This window comes from Phalacrocorax carbo, chromosome 2 (genome assembly GCF_963921805.1).
Source record: "Phalacrocorax carbo chromosome 2, bPhaCar2.1, whole genome shotgun sequence".
NCBI classification, from domain to species: domain Eukaryota; kingdom Metazoa; phylum Chordata; class Aves; order Suliformes; family Phalacrocoracidae; genus Phalacrocorax; species Phalacrocorax carbo.
The window spans coordinates 130,999,235-131,027,021 of NC_087514.1; the positions used below are offsets into that span (position 1 = coordinate 130,999,235).

The 27,787-nt window shown below is 38.2% G+C and overlaps 1 protein-coding gene across 2 annotated transcripts in view; it reads left to right on the forward strand.

Moving 5' to 3' along the window:
- The first annotated feature begins 423 nt into the window (after positions 1–423).
- The window catches only part of SKAP2 (src kinase associated phosphoprotein 2), a 119,787-nt gene continuing 92,423 nt past the window's right edge, over positions 424–27,787 (forward strand). The window contains exons 1-4 of one of the 2 annotated variants that reach the window (XM_064444379.1): positions 424–639; positions 11,223–11,328; positions 13,607–13,632; positions 22,297–22,401. In XM_064444379.1, coding sequence (XP_064300449.1) covers positions 591–639; positions 11,223–11,328; positions 13,607–13,632; positions 22,297–22,401 — 286 coding nt within the window. In that variant the 5' untranslated portion in view covers positions 424–590. The remainder of the gene's footprint in view (positions 640–11,222; positions 11,329–13,606; positions 13,633–22,296; positions 22,402–27,787) is intronic. The other variant, XM_064444380.1, reaches the window with a different exon arrangement.

The following is a 27,787-nucleotide window of genomic DNA, read 5'->3' on the forward strand; positions in this document are numbered from 1 at the left end:
AGATATTTGGAAGAAATTTGGTCCAAAATTTATCGCCCTTCACACCCAGCGACCCCACTCCCACCTCACCCACCCGTGTGAGAGGAAAGCGGGCCGCCAGCCCCCGGCCTGGGGAAGGGCCTCCCGCTTGGGCGGGACAATCAATGGACCAGTCAGAGAGCAGCTTCCGGGTATTCTCATCCAATAGTCAACTTCTCGTGGGCTTCGGGGCGGAGGCGAGCAGATGACTAACGCTGGGCGCCATGTTGGATTCTGGCAACAGGGTGCCCTTACGCAAAATGGCTGGGCGGCAGCGGTCACGTGGGAGGCAGTCCGCCGCGGCGGGGCGTTGCTAAAGGGGACACCCCGCAGCTGATGGAAACACCGCGAGGGGAGTGAAGCGCATGCTTCACGTGGGGGGAGGGCGCAAAGCGTGGTGAAGCCCCGCCCTCACGGCTCGCAGCTCCGCCCCCGCGGCTCGCGGTCGTGCCGTTGCGGCCGGTGGGCGGGGCCTCCGCTTCCTCGCTGCCGGTGCCGGTGGCGGGGGGGAGACGCCGAGCCCCGCCCGCAGGGTGTCCCCAGCCTCCCGGCTGCCCCCCGCCGCCCTCAGCATGCACGGCGCCCTCGCCATCCCCGAGGAGGTCTGTAGCCTCCTGGCAGGTAAGGCCGCCCGCCGGCAGGGAGGGAGGGCTTCCCGGGAGGCGGAGGGGTGGCCGAGGGGGACGGACCGGCGGGGGGTGTGACGGGCCGGGGTAGCCAGCGCGGGGCGGCGGACCGGCCCCCTGTGCCGCCGCCCCGGCGGAGCGCTCCTCAGCGGGCGCCCACCGCTCGCGTCCACCGCGTGGGTCGGGGGGGTTCCCTTCCCCCGCCAGTTGCTCTCCCCCGGTTACTTCCTCCCCGCCGTGCCCCGGCGGCGGCGGCGGCGGCAGCCCTCCGGCGCGGTGCTGCCGTCCCCTCCCCGCGGCTGCTTGGCGCACCCGAAATGAGGAAGGAGAGAGGTCCGGCTCCCGCTGCCGGCCTGGCCGTCCTGCTGAGACGCCCTCAGCCCCCCGCCCGCCTCTGGCGAGGGTCCCCCGGGGGGGTGAGGGTCCCCAGCTGACAGGCGTGTGAGGGAGGCACCGGGCAGGCCCCGCCGCCCCGAGTGAACCACCGAGCCGTCAGGTGGGAGTTTCTGCCCTCCGAGGCGTGTCAGTGGCCCGGCAGGGACTGTCGGGAGTTGGACCCTGCAGTTCTGCTGTCGGCAGGTCTGTTTCCCTGAATTAACTGAAAAATTTAAAAAACTTCCCCGCTAAACAGCTTAGGCTAATGTCACCGAAGATAATTAAGATGTTACTGGACTGCTGGCCTGTTGTCATATCAAACACTCCTGTCTGTGCCTGTCCATGCTCTTATGGATATGTTGGAGCATAGGAATGGGATGATTTCTCACTGTGAAGAGTTATCAGCAATAGTGCTGGTAGAGGCTTAAAAATACTGGCGATAGTTTTTAGGTTCAACATTTAGATTTCATTTTTTAAAAACTTTTTTTTTTTGCTGTCCATTAAAACAAATTGTATATTTCCAGTTTAGGATTTCTTTTATTGTTATGAAAAACTCATAAAAATGGCTTTGCTATCCTGAAAAAAGTTCAGTTTCAGAAGTATCTTTCTTTTGAGAACTTCTGTTTCTGCCACAGGAACTTGCGTAGCTCTGACTAAGCTGTACAAATTACCCTTGCTTTTCAAAATCTTCCCTCTGAAATGAAGTACTTGATTACATGTCAGGGCACCTGCTAGAACCTAGTGTAGCTCATCACCTTTGAAGGCTGTTCTTAAACATTTTGATTGTAAGACTTAATGCTTGAAACACATTGCTGTCACCGGTCAGTCTTCTCACCTTTAAAGCACTTCTGCCAGCTCTTCGAAGTGGTTTCCAACTACTGTTTGTAATGATATTATTTGCAGATCATACCATCTGTAGTAAAATCTGCATGAAAGGCCAATGGAAAGAAGGAAAGCGTCTGATCATTTGTTTTCATGGTATAGATTCTTAATAATTAAAAAAAATATATTAAAAAAACTAGCCTTACAGGGCCTTTCCAAACCTTGGTAGTTTCTGTGGTATTACTGTACTGTGGAACTTGTGATCATACGAAGCATGTGTGTGTTTGTTTTGGAGCTATTTCCACTGTGTGAAGCTGATCTTAGAAACTCTTTAATGTTTTAAGTGCTTTTAGGATATTTTTCAGGGGAGGGTGCGATGCAGATGTGATTACTCCAGACTGTGCTGTTTTTTGTCATGGTGCCTCATCTTCACAACCTGTCCTTCTCTCCATCTTTATCCAGTCTCCCATGGAAAGAGAAATAGAAAGGTATTTCAAAGTGAAACTGGGAACACCCCTTTTCCCTCAAGGGGGATGTTTACATGCTCTTTCAGTGTCACTATGATCAACGGCCTAAGTTATATACAGGTATCTAGTGTGTGTACAGCTTCAGCTTTTCTGGAAGACAATGAGGTGGTTTCTTTAGTGCTGACTATAGAACTGAAGTTAAGAGAATGGAATTATTTAGCAATAATCTTTGTTTTGTTATTATGGTAGCATAAATGATACATAATAATACATGGCTACAACTGTATTTGTAATAAATTTTCAACTTGATTTGCTTTCACATGCAGTTTTGTTTTGGGACTCAATGCAAAATGGGTTTAACACCTGTTAGTTTTATAACAGTGTAATTAGGGAGTAAACTGAAATCTAGCAGGGTGGAGATGGTGTAGTGAGGAACAATTAATAGTTTGTAGCTTTTAATCCTTACTTAGAATTAACAGAGGGGAAAGCAAAGCAGAATTAACAAAGGGAAAGAAATGTAAGGATAAGTATGGCTATACACTATACATATTCAATATCCTGATTCCTTTTGTTAAGAAAAAAAAGGGATTACTCTTTTTTTGGGGGTTACCAGTCATGCACAAAAGTTAAAAACTAGAGTACATCAAGCCATATGAGCAGTTCATTCACTGACACATTTAGGTTCTGGTAATATTTAATTATGTAGTCTTCTGCTTCTTTTTGCTGAAACTATTCATGTAGTGAAGATGTATGATAATGGAGAGAGGAAGGGAGTTCTGTAATATCTTTACTATTCATTAAGCAACTCTTACACAATACAAAGACTGCATTGAGTTGATAGTTATTAATTTCTGCATGTTCTTCTTCGCGGGTGCTTCTTAATGTATTATTTTAATGGCTCACAAGTATTGATTCAGCACCTCTTTGTGATGAGGGAATATTGTTTTCCCGTCAGTAAAATTAGTGTAATAAACAAGATGTGATCTGGGGTTGCAAAAAATAATCAATGGTGGAACAGAATTAGAATTCAAATTCACCTGCCTCCATGCTGTGCTGGTTTCTCCATAAAATAATGTGAGTTGGATGTCTTTATTCAGTGGCCATTATGAGTGCCAGGCACTTCTTCATATCAGGTTCTGTTGAGAACATGCAGTTAATGTCTAGCAACAAGCACCTTTTTTCAGCCTGTTAGTCCCATAGCAGTGAGGCAGTGACAGATACAAAATCTCATAAATACTGTGCTCTTCCTTCTCTCCTTGGTCTTTTTGCCTACTATTTCCAACTTCTGCAATAAGTGGAGGAGCGATCATATGGATTTCCTTATCCCTGCTTAGCCTTGATTGATTGTTGGAGTACTGTCCACCCACTACGCTGAACAACTAGGGGTCCTACTGGAAAACATACTAAGTGCTCCTGTAGTTAAACATGGTGATAATGGGTATAAACACACCAGGGGATGAATTAAAGTTGCACAGGAAACTTTCTGACTTGTGAGTGTTTTACTTTGAAGCTAAACAATATTATATCTTTAATGCAAAAACAAATTCTGTCACACATGCTGGCAGGGTCGTTACAGTTGCATGTCAGTGGCGCTGAAATGTTCCAGGCAGAAGCACAGCTTGAGCTCAGGGCTAACTGTGTTAGTGGGAAACAGGAGGAAGCTGTTTCTGTGAAGTTGAGGGGGAAAGGTCAGTGTGGCAATGGGCTTATTGAGAGGATTGTTGGGATTTCACAATCCCATCCTCTCTTCTCTGACTTGTTGGAGTGGTGGGAGGGAAGCACTGGGGACAGAAACAGGGCCCTCTAGTCTTGAGTTGAATTTCTGGTGGGAGGAAAAAGTGATTTTGTTGCTCTCTCACCCCTCTCTCCACACCTGGGAGGTGCATGGTAACTTATGTGACTTCTTCATTCCCTATCTGTGTCTCTGCACCTTCTAGATGATGCTTGAGGTTTTGGAATTTAGTGCATGAAGCCCAGCTCCATTGTGTCTTTTCTTCTTTTGAAAAGGTATCCTTTGTGGTGTTTGTACGTTCAGGATCTTTTTTTGGGTGGTTGGCAAAGTGGGATTTTTTTTTTAACTTGCTGTCAAATTTTTATTGATTATGTTGGTTGTTGGAGGCCTGCTCATTTTTATTTTAACTTACTCTCTGATGCACATTCTAAGTTTTGGCTTGCCCATAGCCCAGGAGGATTTCAGAGGCTGCTTCTTCCTCAAAAGCATGTTATTTCTCTTGTAACATAAATCAGACTAGTTGCTTGGACCATCTCGATTTTTCTCAGTAATGGAGATTAGTTGGAGTTAAGAAATCTTTATTTTTTTATTTTTTAAGTTTTTGATGGTGTCATGATCATTAGATATATGTATCATTTATATCTTTTTTTCATCTTCCATTCATCACACCTGTAGTAAGGGTTGTATTGCCTACATCATATTGCCTTTTATTATGCAGTTTTCCTTTCACACTTTGCAGTATTTCCAGCTTGAATCTTCTGTATTCATATTTTAAAAGTTACAAAGATTTTTGCTATGAAAACAGAATAAAACTCTTTCTCTGGTTCATATGGAACCTTATATCTAGTCCCAGTATCTGTTTTCCTTTTTCTACTAAACAAAACCCCAAAAGAAAATAGAAACCAGTGTTCTTGCCCTAGAGACTGTTTCCACCCAGATATTATTCAGTTTGCTTAAATGCTTAGTCATATTGTCCAAATTGCCTTTTTTTTTTTTTCAATGATTCCTCTAATTTTTTCTCCAAATTAATATAATTTGCCCGCTTCTTTAGTTGCATCCTGGAAATAGCATGCAGAAGAGGGTAAGGCAAGAAAACTACAGGATGGTGGATCCAGTCCATGACTTTAGTTTTGCTTACCTTTTAATATTGGGCAGTACAGCAGTTATATTTACCCCTGACATTCAGAAAACTATCTTTTTTTGGCCTCCTTAATCAGCTGTTGCTGGACTTGCTCCTTACATTCCTGTCATAGAAAAAGCCACCTAGGTATGGTGTAGCTCTTCTTCATTGGCTGGTTCAATTTTAAAAATATATTGTTGTTTAGAACTTTACTCTTTGTTTTAAAGTATTATTTCCACGTTTCCAAGCCTTTAATGAATGCTGGTTCTTGCTGAAGAATCTATCTTTACAAGACAATCCACGGCAATTATTGTAGACTTGTATTTACAGCATTGGTAATATATATGTATTTCAATAGTAATGGAATAAGAATAGAAACAGTGAGGTGAAAAAATGCGCAGTCATTCCTGGTAAGAAATTACCTCCAGTGATTTGAAACGTAGTTCAATTGTCTCTGCCATAAACTTGAGAATAAGTGTCATATATGGGTGATAAAAATGGCATAGGCTATTTTTTATATACTCATTATTCACTTAGTTTGTCTTTTTCAATTAACGTGGAGTCTATCTTTCTCATCTGACTGAGTTTACATTTCTTTCATAATCATATGTCAACAAACCACAATAGATGCAGCATAATGTGGCATACAGTGTAAATCTTTAGGTTAATCCTTAACAGTTTTTATCATAGTTCATTTGGAATCACTTTGTAACTTGATCATGATTTGTACTGGTGTGGGGTTTTTTTTTTTTCATGATATGCTTAATATGTTACAGCTTGGTCTTTTCTTGCCTCTAATGTAGAGAGGATGCTCAACTACTCAGCAATGAGATTAGACATCCTTGATTACAATGTTTTTGTTTTTTTTTTTTTTTTTTAACCTCTTAAAAGAGTTGTTGTATCTGTTTGCTTCATTTGAGGAGCCTTAGCAGTTTGGATGTACTTCTGTTTTCTAAATCACTAATGAAACTGTTCAGGGTCAATGTTTGTCATGATGCTTTGTATGTGGCAACATGACAAAATAGCCTTGCTTTTGGGGATTTGACGTACAGCAGTTTCTAAAGGCTGCCCTTTCCAGAACTTTGTACTAAAAGGAATGCTCACCTACTTCTTAGGGTGGATCAATGTGGTATTTTTAGACATCTTAAAGTGTCAGTCGCTTTTATTTTACATCATGTGTTCTGTTTCTGTATAAGTTTTTTTTTTTAAAGATGGTTTAGCAAACTCTGGAAAGAGACTTTTAAATATAGTTGGGAAGGAAGCAAAACCCTTATATTTCTTCATTCAAGAGGACAGGCAGTCACAGATATTGCTTGATAATTTGTATTCAGACCTGTTCCCTCTTAACGAATCGCATGAAAACTGAAATAAAATTAATTACTTGCTTTCTAATGCCAGCCCATGTAAAGCTGAAAGATATGTGGTGGTTTGTTTAATATTGGTCACCTTTGGACAGTGTGTGTGCACAAATGTGCCTAGCTTGTAGCCTCCTTCCAAAATTCTCTGGCCTGCCTTCCCAAATTCTCTGGCTCTCAATCCTTGAGGCGGAGGAGAGATGGGAAAAGGCTGGTTGCTGGAGGAATTGTTCTGCTGACCTGCCATTCCCTTCTTGTGTGACTGGCAGCGCATCCACCAGGTGACCCCATGCAGGTGTCCCTTGTCATATGATGGATGGATGCGTGTCCAGCCCCGAAACAGGAGCCTGCATTCTCCTTGGGTCACGGGCAGGGAGCTGCGTGCATGCTCTGCCATGTGAGTGGAAACACACCTATCTCATTGCTAGTTTATAATTGTTCTCATTTGAATGGCATGAACTCATCAGGCGATGAAGTGACTAACTTATGGATAATGTGATAGGCAACATTTTTGTTATCTACCGGAGGAGGGGAGAAAGGAAGGTCCAGGGCACTGTCTGAGTGCTTCTCTGAGAGTCTGTTTGGCCCATCCTTACACAAAAATGAGGTACTTCTGTCTTAAGGATGTTCATTAAGTGCGCCTTATGATCTCAATATTAAGCCCTGTAAACAACAGAAGTGCTGTGATTTGGTATCATTAGCAGTCTTTAGCGCAGCATTTGCTTTGGGCTAAAAATTTACAGCATTCTTTGATGAAGGCTGAAACTAGGCAGATAAGCTTTTTCAAGAAAACAGCCCCAAAGACTTAAAATGATGAAAAACTTGCAGTGTTGTCTGTTTATAGTCATGGAAGTAAGGAGAACCACAGAATGTTTTAACAATGAAAAGCAAAGTAAATAATAACTTTTTTCCTTGTAAGAGCAATGTAGATGAAAATGAAATGACAGTGACTTTTTCAGCTTCAGACTGTTGTACAAAATGGCAATTAAGCTTTGAACTATATGAGCCAGTTGAAGTGGACAGAGCTAGACTGCAGTGTGACTTCCCTTTTCTGTCAGTTTGTAACCTGTATTGACAGAGCAATTTGTGAGTGGATTGTATCAGTGGGATCTTTCAGTTCAGGAGCTATTGTTTATTTCTGGAAGTAAATAATTTCTCTGGGGCATGGTTCAGACAAAGTTAAAATATGAGCTCAAAGAAACAGAGCAACAAATATGGGTCTTCAATCTATTGGGTGGTCTAACACACAAGCTTAAAGAAAAGTTAAGAAGTGTTGAATAGGTTTCCAAAGTTTATTTCTCTGTGAAATTTCAGTGTTTTCAATGGAAACAGCTGAGTTTCTGCAATATGTGATACTAAATAGCTGCTCAATTTGTTAGAAACAAACAATTTATGGAAATAGATAACCTGTTTTGTTTGTGTGGTGACTGATTAGTAAAACTGCTTTTAAATCAGAAATCTGTTCAAAGATGTTTTCTTTTTGGAGTTTATCTTTTACTACTTTTTGAATTCCTCAATGGACGAACCGCTACTGAAGCATGAAGGAAACACATCTACACTGAAGTGCTTCTGATTAGTGGCTTACACTTTCCTTCTCTGTATAGCATTAAACTAGCAGAGGAGTGATCAAGTTTTGAATGGAGAAGGAAGAGCGAGTAAGTTACTAGAATAGTGGTGAGAAATGCGTAAATTTTGCTGCATCTGTCTGAAGCTCACTGTATGAGATTTGCACCTGTCATGCTGAAGTCCTGAGTTCTGTTCTGATTCTAAGGTAAATCGCATTGAGGAACGTCAGAGAAATTGCATGAATGTTCCCTTATGTTAAGCTGGTGATGGAGCGCGCTCTAACAGCAGGGATTGCTCTTTCTGCACTCTTCCATAGTGTGGAAATAACAGGTAGTGAAGAGATGATTGTAAGTTAGATAACTTTCTTGTTTCTTGTCCAGAGGGGCCTAGTGTAAGTTACCAATCTCATGTGCATCTGACATATCCTGAATGGATTTACAGCGCTAGATCAGAAGGTGGCTGGAGCAGGATATATAACATTCTGTATAACTCTGAGTATATAGGAAAATCTACGATATAGTAACATGTTGTTTTCCAAGTATATTGCTTCTTTAGCATCCTGTTGAAGATCATGTGTATATCAGGTGTGTCTTCATATTTTGGTGTTGTGATGAATCAAGGTATATACTTTTTTTGGACATATGGAAGTAATAGTATTCCATGGTGAGAACAGTGCATTCTGTTTGTGACTACCTGAGCTCACAGAATTTGTTTTACAATCTCGCAGGAGAGGGAAGCTGTCCCAGGGATATCTTCTCTGTAACTGCTGCTGCTGTTTAGAAACAACAAACTTATCAGGAGCTTGTGCATGTTTGCACTCTTTCTGTTTCTCTCTTTCCCCCCTCTCCCCCATCTTGTTATCTACTTCTACTAAGAAGAGATGGAGCATCTACTTCAGCCCTGTACCTCTGTGGTTGAAAATTCTGCATTATTTCTGCTTTTGAAGTCCAAGCCTTTCCAGAAAAGAACAGATTGTGTCAACATAGTCCTCCAATTTTCGTATCTACAGTGTATTCTAAGCCAGAAGTGATAATTCTTCTTCTGATAGCACAATTAAGGAGTATGTGGGGAGAACAAACAAGTTATCTCAACATTTGTGTTTGAAAAAAGCTTTGAGAGTCAGTCAAAACCAGAGGCAACTGAGTTCACAGCTGGGTTTTGAGCTTTTCCAAGAAGTAAAGCAGCCCACTGAGTTTAAATGAAGACTGCTGAGGCAAAGTTCTGTGATTATTTAGTGTCTAAAGATTACTGTGCAAGCATTGCTCCTTATTTATAAAAGTGACTAATTCTTCTAAGCTTTCACATATTGTTACCGAGGTAGAACTTCAAAGCTGCAATCTAATTTTGAAATAAATATGTAAAAGTATGAAGGAACAAATATTTAATCAGTATGTCTCTCCCAGTGTGAAAGGTTGGTCTGTACTGGAAAATCCTGTCAGGTTTCATTGAGGGAAAAACTGTTGGTGGCTTTGTTTTTTGTCCTCAGTAGTAAAAGTATCTTGTCTTTTGACCTAAGGGAGTTTTTGTGGCTGCTCAGTGTCTTGGGATCATGTGGATCCTCATTTGGCTGCTTGATTGGAAATTACAATCATTGGAATTTATGAAGATGTATAATTTTTCGGTAGGTTAGGACAAAAATGTTTCCAGGGATGCTCAGTGTATGGCATAGAGGCTGTTGGGGGTGTGTCTGGAGGATTCATTAATACACATGTTAAGTGCCTTTCCTTCTGTCCTTTTAAAGAAGGAATGCCATAGAACTGAGTGTGGGTCACCATCCTTCAGGGCTGCTTTGGAAAACGTAGTGGGGATGATTCTCTGTCTCATGGGGAGGAGGATCAATATATTTCTTCAGAACTCTAAAACACTTTACAAAATGAAGATTTTTGCCACATTTTGTGACAGCAGCAAGCCACTCTAAACATCTAAATCATAATCTGGTAAATTATTTATGAGGAATGAAATTTTCGTAATAGCTATGCTAGTGTTCTCAGAGTAACTTTTGACTTAATTTGTTTTGTTGCAGCCTGTGATATAAAGCGGGATATACTTCTGTTGAACTGTTTTCTAAAGAAACAAAGCAGACAGTTAAGGCTTTCAGTTAGGAAATCTGCAGTGAATATTCAAAGTCGTTTGAAAATGTAAACTTTTGCGTGCAAACATTTGAATGTTACATATGCTTTCCCTGTTCAGTAAACTGAACATTTATTATCCATACAGCTGAGAAGTTTAAGTTAACAAGCAGGATTTTTTGGTCATATTTCTACTTTTCAGTTTTCACGTTAATGGTGTGCTGATTGGTAACTATAAGAAACTTTTACAGTTGGTTTTGGCAATTATTTTTGTTAACCAAGAAAACATACCACTGGAGGAGTTACACTCCCCAAAATTCTCAGTCACTGCATTGTTTTTGTCTTATGGAACGGATATTTACTATATTATAAAGAGTCATGGCAACTTTAAGAAATGCTTTGATTCTACATGACTGACTAAATGTATCTTCTGTATAAGAATTAAAAATTACAGTGCAGATCAGAGCTTTGGTTTGTGATTCTACACTGCAGGTATGCTTAATTTCAAGTGCATGCTTAAGCTCAATTCCTTTGATATGGTTATTGTGCCTACCTAATTGTTTGAAGGATTAAGGCTTCGGATATGAACTGTTAGTCAGGTAGGGCACTCAGAGACAATGTGAGAACATTTGAAAATACTGGAACCAGTAAGTGTTCTATATTGGTAGCTGGGTAGGTGTTACTGCTGAAATAACGAATTACTCAACCATTTTTGTAACTTGAACTTCTGAAATAACATGGCAGTAATACATGCATAAAGGCTCTTTCCATGCTTTAGCTTTATCCCTTACTTTAGGTTATGGAAATAAATTGCAGTACTATAACAATTACTTAGGACTTATGTGGTGTAATTAAGTGAGCAAGAATCAAATGTCACTGTAGGATTTGCTGTGTGAAGCATAAGTAGATCAGAGAACAAATGTATCCTATTTAGACTCTGAAATGTTCGTTAACGATGCTGTGTGTAGGCCTGAAAATAATTTTCTTAGTTTCTTTACAGTAGTATCAGGACAAACTCATTACAGCAATATTTATCTTTTTTTGAGGTGTACTTTTTTGTTTCTTTATTTAGATGTTGACACTTTTATTTCCCAAACGCTAAAAGGAGAAAATCTATCCAAGAAAGCAAAAGAAAACAGGGAAGTTCTTCTTAAGAAGATAAAAGATGTTAAGGCAAGGTAAGTGAGCTTCATGACTTAATATGTTATAAAATCACTTACTGATAACTTAAGTCTTTACAGTCTTTTAATAACCATTAAAAATATTACCAATTAAAAATCTGTCGATGTCCTGATTTTGTCAAATAATCTACATGGGTTCAAGTATTTATCTTTCTTGAAGCTGCTAGAATTTAGTAAGAAATGGCAACATAAGGATTTGTCCCATTTGAATCGCTGTAGTATTCTGAACCCTGATTGCAAGCTGGTTGGGTAGAACTTGCCTTCACCTCTGCTGTGGAAAGATTCATTAAAATATGAGAAATATAGTGCATTGACAATGTGAATGAGCTTTCTGTTGCCATACTCAGCTGGTGTAAAACATAATTCAATGCTGACTCTGCTTTACTGTATATTGTGTAATTTAGCTCTGTCTGTAATAGAAAATTGAAACTAGTAACTACTTGTTAAGTTTGTTTCAGCAGTGTTAAAATAGTGAAATAACTATGACAAGCAGAGGGCTGTGGTATGTTTTTTTCCTTATCTTTTTAATATTGGGTATGATTTGGGACTCTGTTGTGTTAATTTCAGTCAAATAATTCAGCTAAAGAGATTCGGCTGTCAAATTGTCTTTGCAAAATCTCTTTTCTCACAGCCCTAATCAACTAGGATATAATCTGGTACTTGCTGTTCTTTTCCCACTGTTATTTCCAAAGCGTTTTTCTACTGATCACTCCCATTGGATATCTCCTAACCCTCTACTTTGATGACATGACCCTGCCTCTGTGGCAACTTGTTTAGTTTCAAAGACAGCACAATCATCTGGTGAAGGCATCATTCTTTGTATCATGCTAACTGCAGGAAGACATGAGTTGTGTCCCAAAAACCTTGTAATTGAAGATTTGTGTGCCTTTGATTCAAGCTGTAAATGCTTGGGGAACTATTTTTTTTTTTTTAAAGGAACCAGGATTTTCTTTACCTTTTTTTTATGCTTTCCCTCTGAGGTTGTTGAGCTAACTGGGACTGTACAAGATGACTTGCAGATACAGCCCTGTCACCTTTTTTCTTCAGTCATATGACTCAACTCTGGTTTTTTGGATGGTGAAATATCAAAGGAAGGAACCTGCAGTTATGAGCACCGTTGACACCTAATCCGTTGCTATTCACTTACACGACCCCATGATTTCACATCTTATTGTAATTTCTAATTCCTTCCTTGTCTCCTGCAATATTACTCACTGTTAACAGCGTTTTGCTTTTCATGCAAGCTACAAAATATATGCGCTTTGTAGTTGTCTTTGATTTTCATATCCCACGTATTGGGCTGTGCCTAACTATTCTACTTGCTATGCAGGGTTTCTTAGATCTGACCTTTTATCTGTTTGCATTTCTGTTTCTTATCCCTAGACCTTTCCTTTCTCTCCTGCTCGTTACTTGTAAGCAACTCCTTGCTGACTAGCCTGATATACGCATTGCTGTTTGCTGTCCTTAAAGATGGTCTTGGCAGTGGTATTTTATTTGCCTGTTACTTCTGGTGAAATCTTCTTCTTTTCACAAAAAGTCTAGACCACGCATGCTTCTTGAGATGCCATTTTGCATAACTCTGTCCTGTTTATTTATCTCTATACATGAAACTATCTTATGATTATTTTTGTTTCTGAAATATCAAGATTTAGCTCTCAAGAAACAGTATTTTTACCCTCTGGGATCATGGAATCTTTTTTCTTTTTAGGCATTGAATAAGTTGAGATCTTCATATTTCAAAATTGTTTTTTATTTAGGCATGCATTAACTCTTTAATTTCCGGTTAATTATTAATACTTTTTCATTTGGATTTGATAAATTACTGCTAATAGAAGCACTATTTGCAGATTTTTTTCCCCTGCTGACCTACCATGTTATTTTTAAAGTATGCTTGCTGGCTTTTCCTCACACACAAAACTTTTTGAACTATAACATTTAGAAGGTTTATTAAAATTAAAGATGCTTTTGTATTTTAAGATGCCTTAAAATAGCTGAGTAGATGTATAGTCCTAGAAAAGGCTGCTCTATCTGAGTTTAGCTTTGTTCAAGTCGTCTTTGGAGTGACCGGGGATTCTCTCAACTGCAAAGGCAAAAGAAAAACTGAGTAAATATTTTAGGCAAAAATAAAGTCTTAAAAATTATTAAGGAAAACTTGCAGTGCTCTAAATTTGAACTACAAAATGTGTTGAAAACTAGTAATTGTTTTATTCTATGTTCTAGTTCCATGGATTTGCAAGTGTGCATTACTTTATGTTGTTTCTTCTTCTTTCTGCAGTTATCCTCAAGACTTCCAGGATAAAGGTAAATGTCGTGCATTTTTCTTCCCTGCTCTGGTGTATTTTTGCCCACTGATGGGCTCTCAACTGAACAAACAGAAGATGCTCGTTGCTGCAAGGCTCGGCGGTGCCGGCTTGCCTCTTGAGGCCGAGGGGCCTGGCTCCCCCTGCTGAGGAAAGCAGGAAAAAGCTTCCCAGCTGCAAAGTTCTGGCTAAGCCATCGCTCCAAGCTAGGTCCCATTTCCTTCCTGAAGCACATCTGAGGACGCTTACTGATGTAAAGATTAGTTTAGAAATATAGTTCAGGATTTAATATAAATGGAGCTTGTTATGTCAGGTTTAATTGGCAATAGTGCAGCATTGCGAAAGACCACGTGTTGCTGGGTGGTGGTTTTTTTTTCCAGAGGAAGTGTATGCAAAGCATACTGCTTAGGGGATAAAATTTTAATAGTGATAACTTATTTCAGCCTTTTTTCTAAACACTGCAGAAGTCTTCAATTCCATAGTGGTGTTTCTTCAACCTTTTAATAGGATTATCTAGTGGCAATATGATATTGGCTTTCGATCCACAGTGAATGAATGTTTTCATAGTGCAGCGGCAGCTCAGACCTTTAGTTGGAGAGGAGACGATTTAGTATGCAAGTAATGAAAGCTGAAGTGTGAGTTATCTATTGTCTTCTAGTGGAGTTAAAGCTGCAGAGCTCTGTTTAGAAGAGACTGAGGAGTTTGCTACAGTGTTCTGTTCTGTAACTAAACCTGGAAGGGCTCTGATTTCCATGATGCTAATTCTTGAGGTCGTGACCTATAGCCTGTGGATGCTGGTATGAGGGTCACAGTGTGAGGTCAAAAAAGCCTATGCAAAGCTTCACTTGCAGTGGTTGAAGAACTGTCTGTTTCTGGACAAGGAGGTTCAAATGTGTAGGCTGCAGCATGCCTCCTGATCAAGTGAAAATATGTAAGTTGTGTTAGGCAGGTAACGTTATAACAAGGCACAACAAGTTCATACATTTCTTATCCCTGTTTAAGTCAAGTTATATAGCCATAACAGTTCAACTGAAAGAGAAAATACAATTTGGAACTTCCCAAAGATTGCCAAGATTTTGTAAACTCCAACTATGTGATTCTTTAAAAATCGTATTAAAATAATTTGCTATTTTTTTTATCTTGCACCTCAGCACCCTTGCTGAAGTTAAAATGTAGTTTCCCTCCTCTCTTCACTGTCCAACAGAATTAAGGGTGGAAAAGTCAAATGTTATTTTATTAAGAAAATGACTGACATGAAATTAGGTGGGATGGTTGTTTCATTGCAAATGCATCTGACTTTCTGGAAAGCATGCTTCTGAAGATTTAATAATTTTCTGAGGCTATGACTCTCTAATAAACATAAAAGTTGTCTACAAAAAGCAGAGTTTGCATTTACTGGTTTGCGTTTTTTGAAGGTTGAGAATATTCTAGTCTATTTACTTCGTTGGCAGTTTGATTCAGAATGTCTTTTTCTGGTTCAACAAATTATTAATAAAGATGAGATTTCATTATCTCCAGTAACATGGATGGTTTAATTGATATAGTCTGTAATTGTTACTGTATAACTTGCTCTGATTTCTGTGAAAATTATATTCAGTCTTATTCTTTTTATGAGAGTGTGTTTCCTTCTTATAAAGGATATATTGCCTTTTTTTAAAAATTTTTGACATGTCTCTTTGGTTCAGATTGTAGAACTAAGTACAGATGATTGCAAATGCTGATATTTTAGTTTTCTTTCAGTATTTGTCAATAAAATGAGAGGGCTCTAAAGTTATACCGTTATTTTCTGCAAGTGAGGATAAATTTCTCCAAATTCATGTACACTTACATGCATGAATATGAAAAATTAATGAGAAATGGGAGCCTGCACTTACGTGCAAAATATTTGGGGCAATGTAGTTCAGTGGTATGGGTGGTTGGTATAACTTCCAGAGTTTAAGTGGTGTGTGCTAAACTTTATTTGGTTGTGTCATTCTTACTTTAGGCCCGTACAAATTAGGCGTGACTTGTGTAGAACAAAGTACTCACATGGAGGTAAGCAGTCAGATTCTTGGCCAGCTGCTGGTGTAACAAAGCAGTGGTAGCAGCTGAGTGAGGTCAACTTTTGTGCCCATTCATACCTCTGTGCACACCTAGACAATTGAAAATGGAAAATTTGAGGAAAACTGAGGTGGCAGTGATGGTCAGACATTTCCCTGTTCCTCCCCTCTCCAAAGAAAGAAGAAATATCCCAAACTATAAGGTGAAAAAGGAGAAAATCTTTTAGAAAGGTTAGGGTAGGTGTGGAAGCAGAAATGTGGAAACTGCACTGAAACAAACTAGGAAGAACAAAAACTACTGTGCACGTTTAAACTTTGTATTTGCTCTTCCTTGTGCGGTAGCAGTTACTCATTTTTTTTTTAATGCAAATAAAATAATCTTTGTAGCTGAAAGGAAAAGTGAAGAAGGATTCATACTATGTGCCATATTATCATGGTATAGTAATTATGATACTACATCAGCTGTTTTTAAAGATCTTGTGAGTTGTGACCTGTCATCCTTCCAGAGGCATCCAGAAGAATCCTTTGGAGGCTGAAAGAAGTGGATTAACACTTCCATAATGAATATATTTCCTGTATACCATAATGAAACCTGACTCTGCTCTCTCAAACAGCAGCTCCTTCAGCTTGTGAGTTGTTCCACAAGTGTGCTTTATGGGCATCAGTTCGTCACTCCACTGTCTCTCATCACTGCATGTTCTTGATGTTCTGCTGGCTTTGCATGTAGTGACTAGTCAGTTTTACTGAGGTATTGCATGTGAGCTCTTGTTGTATGGGCTTTGGCCACTAGCATACAGAATCTTGCCTTTCGTAAAGATAAGGCAATGAGGTTTAAAAGAAGAATAAAAAAAAAAATGAAGAGCATGTGCACAAGTAGAATCACATTCCTTAAAACCAAAATCATCCATGTGCATATCTCTCAACTTTCAGAAAATACATACATACTTCTTTGCAACCCGATTGATGAACTTGAACTTTCTCACATCCTCTTAAAATAAGCCTTGTTCTGACATTTGTCAGGTCAGTAAATATGCTGGCAAAAGCATCTTTTTTTTGACTACACACTGAAAAAAATGAAGCTTTTTAGGGGAAGTGGGTACATGTGAAAATTCAAGACATTAAATTAATTGTACAGGAAAATATTTAATTGTCATGTGTGATGTGTTACCTGATTTTACACTGACTTTTACAGTTAAGTGTAGTGTTGATTTATGGACAAAGAAAGCACATGTTATTCTTTTGGCCAAAAATGTACAATTAAAACAATATCCAAACAACTAATCTTTCCACAACATTTGTTTTTACTGAGTTATGTTACTAAACATGTATCATTTTTATTTTATTCTTAAGAAACTCAGTAGAAATTTCTTTTTCTCTTAGACACTTCTGCTATTTTTTCCTTTTCATTTGAAATACTTGAATCTTATCTCAGCAGTTTAAACAAAATAAAAAAGCCGTAGTCACACTCAAGGTGACCCATTCTAGATCTTAGAACTGGGAACTTGAAAACGAAGATTTTTTTATACAAATTGGATTCATTTTTTTATAAGACTAGTATTCTTCTAAAGATATAAAAGTCTGGACTTTGTCAAAGATTCTGAGTTAATACAGTTTTTGGCATTTCTCTGTTTTGAGATTAATTGGATCATGGCTGCCAAAATGTTTTGTTAAAAGAACCTTGTTTTCAATTTATGCTAAAAATAGTGCTAAAGTTGGCAGAAGCAGTATAAGCCCTAGAAACTGTATTTGTGTTTGAAGCTCACTTGCCATCTGTTCTTTGCATTTATTTTAGTAAAATATATATTTTTAATCACTATTCACAAAAGATTTTGGCTCAGTGTTGAAAGTAAGACACCAAAAGTACTAGCCAAATTGAGTCATAATATGGGAATTTGTGGAACAAGTTCCCCTTAAAGCACTCAGCGCACCTTATATCTGATCTGCAGCACACTACTTTTGTGCTATTTATTCAGAAAAGTATGATTTGACATTTGCTGAACTACCACTTTGGAGTCTGATAAAAACCAATGAAGGTCCACTTTAATTTTCATTTCACTGTTGTATAATAGAAGGTAAACCTGTGTTTCTAGAGTATTGGTGGTGTTTATGTACTTAGTGGGAGCACCTGTTGGAAACCTTTAGATGACTTGGATGACTCTTCAGCTCTTGGCAGAGCAGTGAATGTCTGGACCCTGAGACACTTGCTTCCTGGAAATAGTCAAGCTGATAGAGGAGCACTATATGCAAAGGCTTTGTATTTTCTGTTCCCCACCCCACCCCCTCTGGTTTGTGTGGAGGTGATGCTTCCTGTTTTGTCTCTGCGGACTCTTCAGGAAATTGCAGCAGGTAGGCATCATCTTGGACTTGAGAAGGGAGGCAGTAGCTTGTGGTCATAAGAGGATGTGAGTTCTATATTTTAACACACTTGAGCTTTCAGTCAGGAGCATAAAATACATCGTTAGTATTTAACCATAGATGGGAAAGATATGGCTTAGTTGTTACACAGTCCTTTGAGGATCATCATGATTTATTTCTGGAGAGACCATCGGATGCATTAGAAGTGTGCCAAATATCACTCTGGAAGTCTGGAGGGTTTCATTGTAGGCAAGTCACCGTGTTGTCCCTTTCAGCTACATGGAGCTGTTATCTGTGAAGTGTGTCCATGCCAAATGCAATTTCAAGCAGCACAAGATACAGCCACCAGTGCAGCACAAAATGGTCTTATCCTGATGTGCATCATCAGAACGAGAGGCAGCTCAGCAAGTAAAAGTTGTATTGCTTTTTTTGCTTGAAGCATATTTGCTTACAAACCTAATGCTCTTTCAGTATTGTTTTGCTGAAGAATTCCTACTTGACCTTTACAAAACAAGCTGTTAAAAACCATCATGTTAATATGAGACTCTAGAAGACTCTTCAGGAATGAGTGTATTGGAGCAGATTTCATGGCAAAGCACACATTGAGAAAGTGGCTGTCAGAAGAATCCAGTCTTGCAAGATGACTGGTGGATTGGGTCAGCAGCATCATCTTAAAGATACCAGCTCCAGCTAGCAAGAGGCTAAAGTATACCTGTGCCAGCTGAAAGCAAGTTTGACTAGTTATTTTTGGGGAAAAACTCTGTAGTGAGGGCCTTGTATTTATGTGCTTGGTGGCTTCATCCAGTTCTCTGTTTGGTGGGTTCTTAGGGGAGCAAGAGATTGGACAGGAGGAGGTCATTTCAACCTGCTGTGACTTGGGACACCCCAAAAGGGCAAGAAGCAGGGTGTTTTGACCTGCGTGTCTTGTTGTGAGTTGTTTTACTTTCCTTATACTTGAGCAATTTTAATGCATTGCTCTGTCTAGACTTTTTAAGAAATAGAATAAAAGTGTTTAGTGATCTGGGGACCCTGAGCTAGCAAGTCTCTTTCGGAGGTGTTGGCTGAAACATCTTGCTTGCTCTTTTTTAGTTTAGTGGCTGAAGCAGTATTTTTAATGCTTAGTTGTTCATTAATATAGTCACACTATTGCAGAAGAAGTTGCATTACTTGGGGGGGCAGGGAAGTCTGGATTTGTTTTTTAAATTAGATTCTTATAAATTAACATGGTCGTGTTCATTATATTCCGCTTGTACCAACTGAATCTGTTGGAAATCTTCAGAAGTAGGGGGCACGTACTGAAGTGCAGCCCTTATTACAATAAGGAGATTTTGTCTTTCGTGCTTGAGTCCTAATGTGGTACACTTACCCTTTGGTATGCAGTATTTCCTAAATCAATAAATAAGCTGTAATGGAAAAGGTAGCATTTAATAAGGAAAGACATTGTATGGGTATTTTACAGATAACATGAAACATTGATTCTGCCATCAAATGTGTAAGAGGTTAGTTTAAATTGCAGAAACTAGAGAAGAGGTTCAGTTCATATACATATTTTTGTTACTGTTGTAACTGTTAGCTATCTCCTGTTAATTAAATGTTTTTTTCAACTTCCAGATAAATCATACGGTATTCTGGGGAAACAAGAAACTATATTAATGAGCATCAACTCCTTAATTATCCTTGTGACTACATAACAGGGACACATTCATGTCATTTCTTTGTGCAATAACTTTTGCAAAGAAGTATTTTTAAACTGATCATTAATTTTATGACCACAGAAATGAGATGCAAAATTTATGCTGTTGTCATTGGCACAGGTTCAAGGCACTACTGACATTATGTGTGATTGTAATGGAATGGCTGCCAACTAATGAGTCTATAGACATTTCATTTGAGCATGCTTTGCTTTTAGATGTCTGATTAGGCAGTAATGCTTTCAATTATGCCTGCAAATTGTATTGGATACATTTACCTGATGTCCATTGTTGCTTTGTAGTTCGGTTTTCTATTACATAAATGCAAGTCGAATGCTTTTCTTTAATTTATTGATGCTTTTTGGGTGTATTTTTAGGTTCTTGGCACCTGAAGAGAGGAGCAGTGGCTTGTGCTGCTCAACACTGACTCCTCTGACTGTTCAAGGAGTAACGTGTAGCTTCAAATGCAGTTCTCTCTAGTCTTCCTCAGTAGGTGTTTGTAGAAATGTTTTCCTCTAGAAATACAGCCTAATACCTTAAATTTATGCTGGCACCTTCATGAAGTTTAAATGATAGTACATTTATGCGTAGCTGGTAAGAGGACATTTTTGCCCAACAACCGGGGCATTGGAGGTGGTGGTTTATATATACATGCATTCTGTGCATCCTAGTACTAGTAAAAGTTTGGGACAGGAAAAGAGTGGAACAACTTTTGGTACTGTATAGGTTGTGGATATCATGTCTGCTTTTTTATATGAAGTCTATCATCTAATAAAGATATATATATATAGACGGAGACAGGCAACTGGTCTCTGACATGTAAGTGTGAAAGATGATCATGCAGGTTGTAAATATGGCATAATATTTTCTGTTCATGTGCTGTCTGCTCTCTGGTTTTCTGTTTGGAGGAAGAGGTGAATCCTGGAGAGGGATAATTTACTTTTGATTGGTTTGACAGGTGTGATGAAATGCAAATATTTTGATCAGATTAACAGGGTGGCTGGAGTGCTACTGGAAGATGGCCATGTCGAAAATAGATTGGAGTCAGGTTCAAATTCAAAGCAGTTGTTGCGTGGCATGGGAGCTTGAAAGGAAGCTTTCCCAGGAAAAGCATATTAAATTAATGAAGGGAAAACCAATGTGGTATTCAAAAATCTTGGGATGTAAAAGAACCTCCAGCAAAGCAAAATCCAGGCTTTTTTGTCTTGTGTGTGTAGAAAATTTGTTGTTCGTTGCAAACAACTGTGGTGCTTTTTGGGCATTGACTCTGAATTTTCCATAATTTTCCGTTATTAAATGGGAAGCAAAGGGGTAAAACTTGCAGCCATGGATAGACGGTCCTACTGATGAATGTTACTCATATGTCTGGGGAAGAATATTTTTACTATGCATGGGCCTTATTTTGGATTCTGAGCAATTAGTTATCCAATACAGTGCTCTAAAAGGGAATACGTGAATAGGGAAGCATGTCTGGAGGTCTCTGGAAAGCTTTCTGCTTATGAATATACCAAAAGGCAATGCTTGAGGAATTTAGCTTTATATGCATTTTAAGAAAATTGAGGGTCATTTGATCTGTTGGAGCATCAGCTTTATGATTTTGGTCTGGTGATTTTTATCATACTTAATTACTGGATTTTCCTTCTGACCAAGACTTGATTCTTTTTTTTTTTTAAGGAACAAAGTAGTTTGTTATTTTTCCACCTCTTCTTTGCCTAGGTGGTATTAAACTGAAAACAAACAACAAACCTCAGAAAAGATAGTGAGTTTTGGGAGGGAGAATGTAAATTTTGTCTGTTTAAATGAAAGCCTCAACTACTATTGATTTCACTTTACCTTTCCCAGACCTTCATACTTAATGCACGCTGATCAGTGTAGTGCATAGGTTAGCTAATGATGTAGATTTTGTATATATTGTAGTAGGGCGCTTAGCTACCTAAGAAACTCCTCAACAGAATGCTGCATTAAGCCACAGATTCCGACCGGGTGCCGTCAGAAGGCAATTACATTTTCAGTTTCATGGGAGGAATTCACGTACACATACAACATTTGCAAAGTAGTGCCTAATTATGCTGAAGAAAAGCAGGAGTGGGCAGAGGGCGACAAACTGTTGCCAAAAGTAGTTTGCCAGTTCCTGGGAGGGAAGTTGCTGCAGCTCCTTCCTGCACTTGGGCAGGCAGAACTTTGGAGCTTGGCATTACCCATTTCTTCTCCTGCCAGTGGTTTCCCTTGCCCACCTCTTTGCTGTGGTCTGTGTTTGTTTCCCTCCACACCCCCCCCTCCCCCCCGTGAGAAGCTGTCAGTTGTGCAGCATTGGAAGCGGGTTCATTATATGACAGCGTTTAGGGAAACCACTGCAGCCACATGTATGCGGCCGGTTAGAAGCTAACCCTAGAACAGCAGCGCTCACAGCTGTGTTTGAACATACAAGGTGTGTGTTATGAGAGCCTGTGAGAAAGGGGAATTTTCTGTTTTGGATAAGAACTGATATCCTCCTTACTAATGAAAATATTTGTCTTTGGATTCTGTCTGTGTTTGTATGATAGGCTATTTTAACTAGCAATGTATTTTTGACTTTTACAGAATTGGAAGATGAGGAAGAGCCTGAGAGCTCTCTTTCTTCGCCTCCTGATAGTGTCTCAATAGCATCTGACCGATACGATAAAGAGGATGAAGCACCTTCTGATGGTATGTGACACTGTTTACCTTAGAACGTACTAGATTTGCCGGTTTACTACAAACTCATGTAATTGGATTCTCCTGATGTGAATGTTAGTGTTGGAAATCAGATAAACAGATAAGCATCACAGCTGGACAGTTTTCTTACCTTTACAAGAACCTTTAAAGGAACTGAAGAGCTCTCTCTAGTGGTCTTAGAGCATAGTGAAGCTGTCTCAAATTCACGTGTTTTTTTCAAACTCATGTTTTTTTTATAACAAAGCATCTTCTGTAGATGCATATGTTTTTAAAGATAGATCAGTGGCTAAAAAAGTGTGAATATTTGTAGTAACAAATTGTTTGTTAATTCAACATTATCAGATTCTTGCTTAATTTTATTGTGCTACTTAATGGCTTACTGTATTATTTATCTAATAAATAATGAAACAGTTTACGTGATTGATATTTTTCTGCAAACTCCATGCAGAATAGGTTCATAAAATATTAAATTAATTATTCCTACAATGTTTCCTTCCATTAAGACAGTCTTTTGTAGAATGTTTTTATTATATACATTTTAAATTTGAGTTTGCATTTAAAAAAAAAAGAAGGCGCCATAGCTGTTTTCCATGTTGTTTTATTTTGTATGCATTAAATTTAATGCTAAATGTGACTGTTCTGAAGACATGAACAATTGAATATTCCAACGGTTAACAAGCTTGCTTTAGCATAGTGTCCATATTTTTGAGATTCGTTTACTGTATACATAATATAAATACCTTCTATGGATAATATATGGCAATAAATTAAGTATATGCACAAATAAATTAACGACGTATATTAATTTGTGGCACTGGAAGTTAGATAGACTTACTAGTGAATGATGTTTTCTGACATGATGTGATGATCAAACTGTGCAGCTCCATCTCGAAATACAATTGCTGAATGAAAATATGCTTCCTGCAACATAGCACTCCACATTTTATGTTATCCAGATTATTCCCTTTGGAAACATAAATTGCTTTTATGAGGTATAAAATTATGTCTATTGCAGAACAGGGATAAGTCAAGTACATGCATAAGTGATAAACCTTCTAACCACTGATTCAGAGTAACACATTTTTTTATATCCAGTACTCTGAAATGTGTAACAATAATAATCACACTTTTTTTTTGTTTTTTTAATTGAGCTTGTTGCATTTTGGCAATGTGACCTTCTATTACAAAAATAAAAACATGTAATTATCAGTCAAATTGAATATGGCTTTTAGAAAACCCAGGCTAATTTTCCAAACTAGAGATGAATGCAACTTTCCATGTATTTATTTTTGCTTACAAACATAATCGTATTTCTAATTGTGACTTAATAACATGGTACTAATTGCATAAAGGGTATGTGACAAAACTGTATGACTATTTAATAGGAGATACAATTATAGATTTGTTTCAAAACAGTTAATCAAGAAAAAAGTGATAATGTTCATAAACCTAAATAATGAATGGCTGAAGAATGCTGATGCAAGAGTATATGAAATATGATATGAGTTTGTACAGATGGGTGATTAATTTTTAGCCTACTTTGGAAGTTATAATTATGAGAGTAGGTATAATAGCTGCCCAACAATATCTTGGTTAATTCACTCCAGTTTAGGTAGAAATAGAGTGGGTGTGATTGTGTTATATTTAAGATGATTGTACCTCACTGGTCTTCCCATGTTTTATGATAAATCCTCTTTAATGATCTAGTGGGAGTGCAGCATGAGGAGAAGCTGAGAAAAGGTGGTAGATGGAGGAGGGTTTCTGTTCTCCTCTTTGAATGTCCAGTGTATCATTCTAGGACCATTTTGATTTTAGTGTATGTAGTCCATCCTTCAAGTCAAGGCACCTAGACTATGTACGAAAATATATGTTGTGAGAGTCTTGTAAGAGGTGGATTGATCCTTGGAGGTGCCATTTGTTTCATTTCTCATAGGCCTGAAGGAGTTTGTGAAGCTTAATACTGTATTTTTGTTTTTCAGCAGTCTGTTAATGTTCGATATTTAAATCCTGCTGAAGAAGCTGGATCTGTAAGGTAGATGTTTGATCTTACATGGCTACCAGTTTAGTTCAGCAGGGCTCTGTGCAGGAGTAAAACCTCATTTGTGTAGGATTAAGGCTCTCAGCATTAATAAAGGCGCCTAACTGTAGGAAACCAAACTGAGGTGGTGTTTATTTATATTTGAGTTCATATTTTTATGTAAAACATTTTATATGAATTTTCTGCTTAAAAAAATAAACAAAACAGGCATTTACCTTTATATACTTGAGTTAGACTGCAAGGTTTGTACGACTTCTGAAAGTGTCACTATTGGACTTCGCAGTGTTACTGTCAAAATATAATTTGTGAAGGCACCCGCTTGGGAACAGATAAAGAATTAGTGTATTACGTGTACATTACAGTCATTGTAAAATCCTGGAGTTTTTGTGTGACCTTTGTCTAATGGTGTATTAATTACAAGAGAGATAATCCATTTAACAATAAGTATGGGATAACTAAATTAGCACAGGTCACCTAAAGGCCTTTTGTCAAATCTGATTGTTATGTTGTCCTTTTGACTTTTACCTTATGGTAGGCACTAACAAAGTATCTAAACTTTGATGGATTATAAACTCTAAACATGATATGTATTTTTCATAATGCTAATGTAATTTTCTAGGTACTGAAAAGGTCAAACCCCCACATCTCTGTGTGCATTCTAAGTCTGTCTTTCCTTTTAATATTTCTTTTTCTCTGTTCCTCTGGTTCAAAAGTTCATTCAGTTCCCAAATGGCCACCTAATTTTCCAGTTATTCCCTCAAGCCATATGTGTTTTGGTTTCTTTATGGTTTATTAGGTACTGTAGGAAAGTAGCATAAGTTATATCTTCTAATGAAATTCAAGCACACTTCAGTGATGCTTTGACTTGATTGCTGGCAGCAATTAAATCACAACGAAGGAGAATGATGCATAGGCTTACATGTCCAGACACCCTATAGAAATTGGAAAAGGGATAAAACACAACAAAACCCCCAAATAAAATAACAAACCCAAAAACAAGACAGACAAAACAAAACAGCACTGCCAGGCACTCCTTTCTTAACTTGATTTTTTTTTTTATTGGCTAACAGCCTGATTGATAGCAAAATCATAACTTGCTGTATGCTAACAGGCAGAGTTCACTTGTAGGTTATTGTGAGCTGATAAAGGGTTAGATGGAGTTTTGATTTTCGCATTGGTCCTTGGTGCACCAGATTAATGGAATTTCAATGAGAGACTGGAGTAGTCACAGCTTTGTCAGAAAAACAGATGGAGATTCTATAGCCATGTCTGCTCATTAATACCAGTTGCCTGAAAGGTGTACTACTTCTCTATACAAAAGACTCAACATAATTGATTTTTGAGCGGGGTATTTTTTTTTCACTTATTGATGACTAGGTTTCTTGCAACTTAAATGACAGGTATTTGTATAGTACATTGTATAACAATGTTATGTCTTGTAAATTCTTACTCCCTTTCCATCTGTATTTTGGAGAATGTGTATAGTGGAAAATATAAGTCTTGATCAGTTGAAACCCAAAGCATACCAAAACACTTAAAAATTGAAATAGTAAGACTTTCTTTAAAGTTGCTAACAAACTTATTTTTGGTTGAGTCATTAATGGGGAAAAAGTTACTGTTTTTTGTTTAATTTTCAGGTTTCTTAGGATGGTATTAAATCCAGGTTCAATGCCATGCTGAAACTTTCCTATTTAGCAGTGTAATCTTGTTTTACAATCTCAGGGGATTTTTTTTAACAGTAAAATTTTTTGTTTTATGGCATGGTACTTGATTCCATTGTAGGAAATGCCATTAATATTAAAGGAACAAACTTTCTGACTTCGTAAGTACTGTGAGTGAACTGACCACTTCTGAAGAAGATATGTCTGTTTAGCTCTGTAGGGAGTACCTCATTGAGTAATTACTGGATCTAAAAAGATCACAGTGAATGCTGCAATAAAATAATTTAGATCATCATCATTTCTGTGGAAGGTCCAGAAACATTGCCTTGAGCATTTAAGGATGAAAGAAGTACTAAAACTGTGTCTGGGGACTTGTATGCTCTTCAAATTATCATATTTGGCTATAGCTTATGAATAAAATATGCTTTTTAGTAGAAAATTGTTAAATAGGGTGAGAATCTCATACTAAAAATTCCCCATAGGTGAAGTGGAGGAAAGTAGGGCATAAGCAAGCAAAATAAGACATTTGTAGAACTTGGGGAATCAGAATAAATGAAGGGGTTGTGCCATCAGAGTGCAGTCTTGAAAACGAGCAGAATTTGTTGCTCCCTGCAACATGCTTTTCTTGATATAGTTTTTGGATGAAACAACAGATTTTCACTTTTTTTTTTCATGCAGTTCCTCTGGAAAAGTCCTGTACAAGACTTTGCAGGCTTAAGTTAACTATTTTACATGATCTATAGTATTTCCTTTGCATGAACATGACATTTTTGCATTTTGAATGATCAAGTGAGAATGAAAAATTGTGTGACTAAATTTTGCATGCTGCTTCTTTTGACATTTTAAGTCTCAAATACAAGTACTGATTATTTTTTTTCTTGTTTTCCCTATTTTGTAGTCATAAGGGTTTGAATACTGTCACTGAAGGATAGAATGGTTCACATTAAGACCTTATCTTTATGTACAATGCATATACAAGTATTTTCCCACTTTCTTCAATTACATTCCTACTGAGTTTATTTTTGAGGCACTATATTGAAGCAAAAACTGTGCTCCATCACTGAGCCAGTTAAGGAGTATTAGCAACTAAGTTAGCAAAGGTTGGAGAATGGAAAATGTAGCTAGGATTTTTCTGTCCTCTCTCCGTTTGCCCTTCATATCCCCCCAGTCTTGTATTGGTTTACCACTATTTTGGTAGCATAATCATGCACATGAAGAGGATGTTTGATTGTCTTTAGGGATGACAGCATTGGAGGTTTACCTGAGTTATTCTAGAAGATTAGCTATTTGCTTTGCAGTACTGGAGAGAGTTCCAAACTAAGTGCATGACTAAAGAAGTGAGAAACTTCTTTATTCATTGTCTTTTTGTCATGGGTAGATTTCATTGAGGCAGAAAAACATGTCCTTTCTTATTCCTTACATTTATCTATATGTTCAAGCTTAATTAAAAAAAGGTCATGTTGAAGGGAGGTAAGATCCAGGTTTACTAGGACACAATCTTTGGTGAGAAAAGGTGACTTCTACTTTATGCTCTTAGGAGCTGGCAGGAGGGCAATAGCATCAATGCCATGGGAAGTGGGTAAAGATTGGACTTTGGCATGCCAACTTTGTTTTGAGAGATGCTAGTTAATGTCAAAATTGTAACTGGGGAATAATATTTTGATATATGTAGGTAATT